General features: G+C 39.0%; 2 protein-coding genes across 7 annotated transcripts; both read right to left on the reverse strand.

Annotated features, from left to right (window-relative positions):
- Positions 1–521: 521 nt before the first annotated feature.
- Positions 522–3,649, reverse strand: LOC121901913. 6 transcript variants are annotated; one of them, XR_006097415.1, is made up of 6 exons: positions 3,372–3,649; positions 3,079–3,190; positions 2,370–2,427; positions 1,458–1,530; positions 1,305–1,345; positions 522–1,146 (listed from the first exon to the last, which is right to left on the reverse strand). XR_006097415.1 is itself a non-coding variant. In XM_042419004.1 (6 exons), exons 3-6 carry the CDS (start codon positions 2,580–2,582, stop codon positions 850–852), a joined length of 624 nt encoding a protein of 207 aa, XP_042274938.1. In that variant the 5' UTR covers positions 2,583–2,590; positions 3,079–3,190; positions 3,372–3,649; the 3' UTR covers positions 522–849. The 6 variants fall into 6 exon arrangements, 4 of the variants coding, with proteins under 4 accessions (XP_042274938.1, XP_042274936.1, XP_042274939.1 ...); XM_042419004.1 differs by having other exon boundaries at positions 2,370–2,590; XM_042419002.1 differs by having other exon boundaries at positions 2,370–2,629.
- A 2,512-nt stretch (positions 3,650–6,161) lies between these two features.
- Positions 6,162–10,110, reverse strand: LOC121901912 (paired box protein Pax-5-like). Its single transcript, XM_042419001.1, has 7 exons — positions 9,472–10,110; positions 9,187–9,352; positions 8,577–8,774; positions 8,461–8,501; positions 8,280–8,384; positions 6,423–6,566; positions 6,162–6,326 (listed from the first exon to the last, which is right to left on the reverse strand). The coding sequence occupies exons 1-7, from the start codon at positions 9,512–9,514 to the stop codon at positions 6,304–6,306; spliced, it is 720 nt and encodes a 239-aa protein (XP_042274935.1). The 5' UTR covers positions 9,515–10,110; the 3' UTR covers positions 6,162–6,303.
- Positions 10,111–10,621: the final 511 nt, after the last annotated feature.

The raw sequence follows: 10,621 nt of genomic DNA on the forward strand, positions 1-10,621 counted from the left end.
GGAAATGCGGCAATGATTTACAAAAAAGGAAGTAGTTATTATAAATTAGTAGATCTCTTGTACTTTGAACCTGTGTATAACTCAAGGAGGACAGTTTTACAACATACAAGAAGAGGCAAGGAAGCATGCAGGCATGTGTCCACGTGCGCACACACACACACACAAGGGCACAATATCACCCACATGCACTAAAACAGCTCACGTTTTAAAGGCAACACTCACACAAGTGTTTTGTTGTTGTTGTTTTTTTATGTTTCATTTTACAGCCTTATACACACCCAGTTCATAGACTGGACACTCATTGGTGCAGCTGATGGCTGTGAGTTCAGTTGTCGGAGAAATGTATATTCAATTAGTTAAAATATCAAATAAATGTAGTAATTTGTTTTTAGTCAAACCAGTCAACCAGTCAAAAGTTTGGATACACTTTCTCATTGAAGTGAATGGGAAGGTCCAAACTTTTGACTGGTACTGTAGAGTAAGTTGCTGATTGCAGCCGTTTTGAAAACTTTTCTAATAAACTCCTGCATGTATCATTTATTGATTTGATCATAAATTATACAATAAATCTATACATTACTCCATGCATACATTTCTGTAATACATCAGATGTGATGTTATGCCATAAAAAAATCAATTTGCATGTGATTATGATTATTTTAACACTTTAAACATTTAGAGAAACAGTATGTATGTACAGAAAATGCTGTATTTTAAACACCTGATTAGTTCACTTGTTTTTATTTTTCCAGTTTCCATTTTAGAGCCCATTGATTGATGTGAAATGATCTATTTAATCTCTATATAACATGATTTGTCTCTATAAAATAAATATTTTATTTACAGCTTTCACCTGGTGAAAATGAGCAGTGAAAAGCCAACACTGAGAAGCATGCCATATATGTACACGGGGCTGGTGGTTGCAAAATACACAGCATCACACGTGTAATGTAGAAGCAGCAGCACACAGGACAGAATGAACGACAAACAGTGACACAGCGGGGAAGCAAAGATGATGATGAACCACAGCAGAACTTTGATCAACCGGAGAAACATCTGGAGGAGGTGCAGGAGCAACCAAATGGTCCAGAACAGCAGAGAGCCCAACAACCACAAGGCTTTGGATGGAAGAACAACATCTGCATCCTGAGAGAGAGAGAGAGAGAGAGAGAGAGAGAGAGAGAGAGAGAGAGAGAGAGAGAGAGAGAGAGAGAGAGAGAGAGAGAGAGAGAATATTACTCTGTTTTTGTTTATTAGGAAGCTGTGAATGTGTTGACAGAGTGTTTGGGTTTTTGTGTGCTTACATAGTCTTGAGCATCATGTTCTTCCCTGCTAACAGCTGCCACTTTAGCAAGAAAAAGACAAAAACAATCATAAATCATATACATTTGTGCATATTAAGGAAATTCAGCTGTGAACATATTTTTTTTTATCAACACGCCAACTCTGTCACTTACTGAGGAAAGTGAAGAGCAGGAGGAAGAGTAGTCCACAGATCATCAGCAGCCATTTTTGTCTTGGTGGTTGAACCTGAAATGTTTTTATACCAGAACAAATCTGAATGATATGTATTTTTTTTTTTATTGTACAGACATTTTGTAAACATAATTCCTACTAATCTATAATGAGTTTATCAATACATATATCCATCACCATTTATTGATTTGTGGTTGGGAAGCCAACATTGATATGAAAAGTCTGGGTTCATTAAAATTATTCAACTTCATCAAAACCATTTAGAGATCACTTTTAAAAAAAACTGTCCACTTGTTCTGATGTGTTATTTTTAAAAGTTTGTTAGTTTCTAGAGCAGACTTAAGTCAAAAAACTTAAGTCTAAAACTAAAAACCTAAGTTTTTTCATTAAAATGAATCAAAACCATTCTGTTTCTTTAAAAAAACAAACAAACAAACAAACAAAAAAAAAAACTAAAATAGCCTACTGTTCAACTGCTTTGAAGTGTTTTTTGACTTAAGTCTGGTCTTGAAAAAGGAAAGTAGGCTACAATTGAAATTTAAATCAAACTAAATCAAAACATGGACAAAATCTGATTTTATGATGCATTGAAACTTTTAAAAAGTCACTTAAAAACTTGAAATGAGCTTTCCATGGATTTATTTATAGCCTAATTTTAAGTAAGTTTAAATAACTTAAGTTTCAGAAGCTGGAGTAGTTTACATTTAACTGATATTGGTAGTAGATACTGGTGGTGTTATTAGTATCAATAGAAACAACCTACCTGTTGTACGTACATGTACATGTTTCAACTCCACTCCTATAAAACTATATTTGGTCTATAAAGAGTTGCATAAGTCACTGCTGGCAGTAATAACAACAGAAGCAGCATAAAGCTTTTTACTTCCTCTTACCTGTGAAACACCTGGACAGAAAACGCCCTCTGCTGTGTGCTCATACTTCCTGCAGATGCTAATGATGTGAAACAGACAGCGGTGGTGTTTAAAGTCATCACAGCTGCTGGGTGATTGACACAGTGGGCAAAGATCATCATCATCCTCATCATCATCACCACCACCAGTGTCCCTCAGGTTGTTAAGACAGCAGTCTGGGCAGCGGCTGCACATTGTTACTACTGTGACGGTCGAGAGGTGACAGAGCAGGTTTATCCTCTCTGGGCCAAAAGGAACGGGAAAATGAAACTAACAGGAGGCTAGAAGAGCGGATCAGTGCCTCTGATGTGGTGCTTTTATGTAAAATACTTAACAGTGTTGCATTCACTATGTCACTGTTAAAACTTTTTTTTTTTTCTTTTGAAGCCACGTTATATTTTCAACTTCAGACAGGAATGAAACACAGAACAAGTATTAAACATTATCATGTGCAATAAAGTAAACATTGTACTTATGTCTTCTTTCTTTTGTAATGTTTCTCATAATGTATTTTAAAAATATCCAGTAAATTATATCTTTATGCAGGTAAAACAATGAGTAGGCATGTTACAACATATCAACCTGCCAATTCCCAATGAAAACAGTTTTAGGATGTATTTTTTTCAATGTTGTGAGCAAAAAACAAACTTCTATGTGTCCTATTTCTGTTTCAGTGTTCTGCAAAAGGCACCTGTTTGGAGGAATGACTCAGTGGGTGGAACTGGTCTGTCTGCATATCACACTGGGTGCATTGCTGCCTTTCACATTATCATCCTCTAGGACACCCTTAAACAAACATCTCACTAACAACACATTTAAAAAAGAAATGCACAGGCTTATTTTAAAAAAAATGCATAGACACATACACACACACACGAGTAATATAAGTAATTTCAGTACGGGAGGCTCTGCTGAGGGAGCAGGTGAGAATGAATGATAATTAAAGATTGACTAACACATCTCAGTGATTTGTTTCATGTTTACATTTTAGTTTCAGAGTTGGTTTAATCAGTTTTTACACACTGAAAGGCCTGGCTCCCGTCCCGGCTCACAGAACACAGCCTGAGGTTTATGGTCAGGTCCTGGCAGGTTTTGTTGTCTAGACCTAAAATAAGAGCTCCCCTCTGATTGTCTGGCTGTGCACTTGCGTGTCACTATTCTCCAAGCAACCGCAGCTTGTCTCACAATGTAAGTGCACTGAAGAATTGGCTGTACGAAATGAACACCTAAAAACAAAGGTTTGCCTGTAGGCAGAGCACACCCCTGTTGTTTGTACAAGTGTATCTGGCTTGTTTTAACGAGATGTCTTAACGAGTTGCAGCTTGAAAGTGACAGTTCTGAACAAACTTTATGGCTACCGAACAAGTTTACAAAGCAAAGAACTTTCTTTGTATTACTGATGCAAATTTCTACTAGATATGGTGGTGTTCACATAGTACAATCCTCAATTTATAGTAAAAGAACCCTGCAACCATGTTACAACTGGGAATTTAAAGACCTTAATCACAGGAGACATTTTGACTTCTCACAGTATGAAAAGCACAGGTGCAGCTAATTATATGAATGATGACTCCTTCCAATTAGGTGTCAATGAGAACCATTTTCTGAAGAAACTTGAAACAGATGCTTAATATCATCTTTGTACTTTATTTAATCAATAATTCACCAATAATGATAATTTATTTTTTTTATTCCATTTAATAGAGATTCTTTTTCACCATGCTGTAATTCTACTCCTGCCTCTTCTATCTACTCTGTATGTAAAACACCGTTTATCCGTCCTGGAAAAAGGATCTATTCTCTGTTGCTCTTCCTCAGAATGTTTTTAAAGTACGGAAGGTGTTTTATAATATACAGATTGTAAAGAAAGAGATGTATTTGTGAAGAAAATTTGTGATTTAGGACTTTATAAGTAAAACTGATCTGACTTTTGTGAGATGTCAAAATAGTTGGATCCAGCGTGAAGGCTCATTATGCAAAAAGTTGTTTGAAGCACGTTTTACTTGTAACTTTTGAATTTGAAGTAAATGTCCCAACCTGGTCTGCATGGCTTGTTTTCATTCATGATTCTATACTGAGTCAATATTGAATGTGTGTGTGTGTACAGATATGTACACATGTTAAATAAACACACACCTTCTTCCTGTCACATCCTGTCTCAAAAAGATGCAGAAAAACTAGTCCATGCATTTGTTACCTCTAGGCTGGATTATTGCAGTTCATTATTATCAAGCTGCCCTAACAAGTCTCTAAAGACTCTCCAGCTGGTCCAGAATGCAGCTGCACGTGTTCTGACAAAAACTAGAAAAAGACATCATATTTCTCCCATTTTAGCTTCTCCGCACTGCCTTCCTGTAAAATCCAGAATACAATTTAAAGTCCTTCTCCTCACCTACAAAGCTCTTAATGGTCAGACACCATCATATCTTAAAGAGCTCATAATACCCTTTTACCCCACTAGAACACTGTACTCCCAGTATGCAGGTTTACTTGTGGTTCTTACAGTCTCCAAAAGTGAAATGGGAGACAGAGCCTTCAGTTATCAGGCTCCTCTCCTGTGGAACCATCTTCCAGTTTAGGTCTGGGGGGCAGACACCCTCTATATGTTTAAGAGTAGGCTTAAAACTTTCCTTTTTGATAAAGCTTATAGTTAGGGCCGGCCCAGGCTTGCTTTGGACCAGCCCCTAGTTAAGCTACGAAGGCCTTGACTGCCAGGGGGACTTCCCATGATGCACTGAGCTCCTCTCTCCTCCTCCCCCTTCACATCTGTACGCAAAAATCTGGCTGGTCTTTATGCTTTCTCATCTCACAGGTTCCTATGGATCATGATCGTGGACCACCTAGTTATGGACTGAGAGCTTCCGTGGGTTGTGGCCGCGGGGACACTGTGCTGCCGTGGTCGTAGTCATATTTCTATTATTATTATAGTTGTTATTGTTATTATTGTTGTTGTTGTGCTTCTCTATCTCTGTCCCCTCTCCCCCTCCCTCCCTCTTTCTCTTTCAACCCAACCGGTCAAAGCAGATGGCCGCCCACCTAGAGCCCGGTTCTGCTTGAGGTTTCTTCCTGCTTAAAGGGGAGTTTTTCCTTGCCACTGTCAACAACTGCTTGCTCATAGGGGAATGTTGGGTCTCCGTAACATAAAGAGTACGGTCTAGACCTGCACTATGTGAAAAGTGCCCTGAGATAACTTCTGTTGTGATTTGGTGTTATATAAATAAAATCGACTTGACCTTCTTCTATAGTTTGCACTCGGATGTCAGCTTTTGGCAAAGTGTCCAATTTCTATGACACAACGTTCCCAACCCGTTTTAGAAATACAACATGTGTGCTTATACATGTTGGCGTGTGCATATGCCTGTAGGTAAACTTTAAAAACATTTGCCACCATGTGTCTGTTCTCTACATGCAAACTGTAGACTGATGCCCACTGCTGGCCACAGATTTTCCTTCTCAGCGGTGTTCTTTGACCCTGCTGGTCCCTCTGGCAGCTCCCATCCTCTCCTTTAATCCCTCATCCTGGAGGGGAGGCCAGGGAGATGCACACTAAGGAGAGAAAAACAGTCACTGTTCTCCATCACAGGGCCCCTAATGATGCTTCTCTTCAACCACTGACTGAGGAGAAAATGGCCACAGGGGTGACAGGGACAGAGGATAATATGGCGGACTGATGAAGCTCTATTAAGCCTCTGAGACAACAGCATGTGTATATTCTTTGACATCAATTTATGTAAATAAAACATGAAAAACAAGTGACATGTAATTTCCATTTTATTTGAACATACTTGTAATTGTGATATATTGTAGGTTTCTATCTTGATGTCAGTTGTGTTGTAATAAATGTAATTTCAGTCAATCCATTTTTTGGCACCAAGAAGATGATATTTTTTCCAGCTGAGGTCTTTTGCAGCCTCGTTCAGCTGTAATGACATGAAGACCCTAAACAAGAGCACAGATGAGAGAAAACCCTTTGAGAAACACATCAAAGCTGAACTCTTATTAGAGATAAGTGATCATATTTTGATGCAGACTGACCTAACAGGTCTGGATTTTGATTAGCTGGCAGGCCGGGGTAAAAGGTCAGGCTGGAGATAGAAGTCAGACAGGGGTCAGACCGCCCCCAGGCGTCATTACAGGAACATGGCTGCTGGTGGTAGACGTTGCAGGAGACGTCCCCGTCTGGAAAACAAAACATCTTCTGTACAAGTTTGCTTTTATTTCAGATATAAAGTGCCCCTTTTTACCTCTATCCTCCCACTGCTATATTCACTTGTTCTAATTAGTAGAATGACAAAATACATACATGTGCACACACGTGTCCCAGGTGTAACTGTGTGTATTTATCTCTGTGATCTCCTATTCTAATGGTTTCAGTGATTGAGGATTGGAGGTGAAAGCAGGCCTGTAATGAGAGGCCGAGGTGAAGGGGAGGAAAGGAGGAGGAGACAACCTGCTGACTGAGAGGACAGAAGCCTGGGGCTGTGAGGTGGATTTCCTGCTGTGGAGGCTGTTTCGGTCAGACTAATACTAACACAGAGCCAGCAGCTCTACACATCAGTCTGCTGTACCACAGAGGATCCAGTGTAATCTTTGTGTCTGCTCTGCAAAACATCCATCTTCAAAACAATGTTTTACCTGTGGAGTCTTACATTTTGTTTTTGAAACACAGGAATAGAAGGTGTCAATTTCTCTTGTTGCAATGAAAAACAACTTTTTTTAAATATGAATATCATTTTCTTGATATAAGTGGGGCGATTTGTCTTCTGCTTTACTTTCGGATATTAATTCCGAGAAAACTGCAAAAAGCAAGGACACAGAAAAACATGAGGATCAGTGACATCACCCTTAGATTGTCTGAAGTAAAGAAAACAAGAAATTGGAAGATTTTATAACCGAGTGTGAAACTGAATTACTTTTTGAAATCAAGGAACAAACAGCACAACTAATCTGTGAAGTGTCTTTAAGTACATTTCCATTAGTCATTAGATGCTTGTTCCAAGAACCTTGTGTCCCAGTTTGATACGACATTACAAATTCAATTCACTGATTTGATGCACCCACACAGAACAAGTGAATACTCAAAGTGGTCAGTATGCAGACCAAATGTGTTTTTTGATTGGGATATTGAAAGACATAATTGTTTCATTATACAGGAAACAATTAAACCAAATTGTGGATGATGTAGAGACAGCTTGAAAAATAAATAAATGAATAAATAAAAAACATTCTGATTTTTCTTGGTTAAGTTTCCACATTTAATACTGGCTATAGCAGTGTGAGGAACATCTGCCAGTATTTGTCTGCATCTTTTTTATATTACTACAACAATTTCTTGATTCCTGTATAACAGTATACTGTTGTTGGGACTGTTATTTAAACTACAACTACTACTGCCACTACTACTACTAATAATAATATATTTTATTTAGGTTCTAGAGCGCTTTTGAAGGTACTGAAAGACACTTTATACAGAAGAAGAGACAAGAAATCTATATATAAAACCCACTAAACGCAAGATAACACACTAAATTGATGGAAACATCATTCAGCTTCATCCAAACCTCAAAATCCACAAAAGGTTGAGGTCAGATTATTAATTTTACATCTGTACTGTATCTTGCACTGTAAGAAGATATAGATGATTTTGGATGTCAGTGTGAATGTCAGGTGTCACAGTCAACCGTGGTGGATGTTGCTTGCTCAGACTCCACACCTCTGTGCCAAAATGTCTTCTCACTACTTACTTTGGGCTTCAGAAACCTATGGCTGATATTACTGATCCTACATTCATGTATTTTCTACAGTCTGTCATTGAGATGGAAAGCTGTATGTAGTGATTCTTTCATATGCTCACACACACTCACACACATGCACGCTTTGAAACTATTTTACCTTCCTTATGTTTGCAGCATTTTCTGATTCCCAGGATTCCACTGATGGAATAGGTGGACTCAGAAGAACAGGCTGTTCCCATGGCAACAGATGATGCCGATGACACTGCAAAGATCAGAAGGCGGTGTCATGAAACACTGGAGAGTGAGACACTGAGAGATCAACAGAGAGAAAGTCTTACCAATTTCACAAGACTCTGACCGGACGTTGCTTCTAATGATCCTGCAAAAACAGACAAGTCACTAAACTTTCTTTTTAAGTTAAAACACACTCACACAACATAATGACACATGTTACCTGTTGATAGAGCTGATGCTGGGCACGCTGTTGTCGCCACACACTCGCTCCAGCAGGAGTCTGTCCCGGATCTCCCAGGCGAACATGGTGGGGTTTGTGTGCTTCAGGTGCAGTATCATTTGCACCACCCTGGGTGTAGCCACTTTAGGCTTAGAGCCTCCAATTGCCCCAGGTGTGATGCTCCCCGTCTCATTGTACCTGAATAAACAATGTCGATATCTATCAGGAGATGTTGATGTTTTACCTGTGAGAAGGGGGTTTGATGAATATGGATGCTGATGTTCATGATAAAAAAAAACAAAACAAAGAGCAACACATCATATTTCCTGTGATCAGATAAATCTAAATATTCTCAACCGAAAAGACTTTCTGTCCATATTTGACATGAAAGTGGATATTTTTTTATATTCATATACTCTACATTTCCACAGTATATAGGTCTATGTGTGAGTCTGGTTTTCTTTTGTGTACATATGCAGGCTACAACAGGCTTTTGTTGTTTGAATGTGTAGTAACATCAAACCTATACATTATCTTCTTAATTACAAATAGGCTAATTCCATCACTTTCAATATGAATTAAAGTATTTAAATGACTGAAGTCTCTTTACCTGGCCAGTATTTTGCTGACACAGCCGTGACTGACGCGCAGGCGGCGGGAGATCTCACAGGGACGCACGCCCCGTTGCGCGAGCTCCACAATGCGCTGTCTCACCGCGTGCGGTAACGGGCGCCCGTTAATGAAGACTCCGCCGAGCTGGTTCACCCCGCCGTGCCCTGAGCACCGGAGCGGATCAAAGAAACATCACTACACACAAACTTTCAAGCCAATTAACAGTTAATAAGCGCCACTACGCGTACAGGGGTGACACCTGAGATACATCACTGTTACTTACTGTGCGTAACGGTGAGCGGCACCTGTCCAAAGTGTATTTCCATGTTCAAAAAAAGTCTTTCAGGCTACTTACAGTCTAGTTTGGTACGAGGACGCAACATTTCTTACGCATTCAAACAGAAAAGTAAAACAAAAAGTTTTATGAGAGCACCGTGAAGAGCCTCTGCTGTTGTTTTGGTGAGGAGTGTCAGGACGCGCTGTCTCTCTGCTGCTTTCAGCACCTGAGCGCCGGACAGCGACAGGAGCCTTTGATTGGACGCACGCGCACTGTGCACACACGCGCTGAGTTACCTTCTTGCTTTTAGTGGTAAAGAAGCCAGTATTTTAGAAATACAGAAGTCATGAGTCAAAGTCCCCCTGACCACCCACAAGTCTCTAAAATGATACATTATTTGGATTCATAATTAATTTTTTAATTAGGTTATAGTTTTCCCAACATGAAGGTCTAAATATTGTTTCAATGTCTTCTCCCCACTATCAGGAATAACATTCTGGTGGAGAAATAAGCTACTGAATCGTTTAATTTTGTGTTTGCCAAAAAAGTCTGTTGAGTCGAAATAAAAATGCTGGAATAGCAACTCATATAATTTACCCACCATGTACACGCAGTGGTGGAAGAAGTTTTCAGATCCTTTACTTAACTAAAAGTACCAATACAGCAATGTGAAAATACTCTATTACAAGTAAAAGTCCTGCATGAAAAATACTTCCTAAGTTAAAGTACAAAAGTATTAGCAGCAAAAAAGAAAGTAAGTGAAAGTATTGCAGTAAAAGTAGTGGTTTGGTCCCGCTGAGTGATATATTATTACATATGACATCATTAGATTATTAATACTGAAGCATCAGTGTGTAAGCAGCATGTTATTGTTGTAGCTGCTGGAAGTGGAGCTAGTTTGAACTATTTTATATACAGTTAGCTAGTTCAGTCCAGTGGTTCCCAACCTAGAGGTCAGGCTCCTCCAAAGGGTCACCAGATAAATCTGAGGGGTCATGAGATGATTAATGGGAGATGAAAGAAGAAAGAACAAAGTTCTGATACACAAATCTGTTTTCAGTTTTTGGACTTTTTCTATAATCTTTGATTTTTCATGAAATATTGGATCATTTGAACATTTACTGAAATGAAACCATGTGAGAAGTTTAGAGTGAAA

The sequence above is a fragment of the Thunnus maccoyii genome, chromosome 8 (assembly GCF_910596095.1).
Source record: "Thunnus maccoyii chromosome 8, fThuMac1.1, whole genome shotgun sequence".
Lineage (NCBI taxonomy): Eukaryota > Metazoa > Chordata > Actinopteri > Scombriformes > Scombridae > Thunnus > Thunnus maccoyii.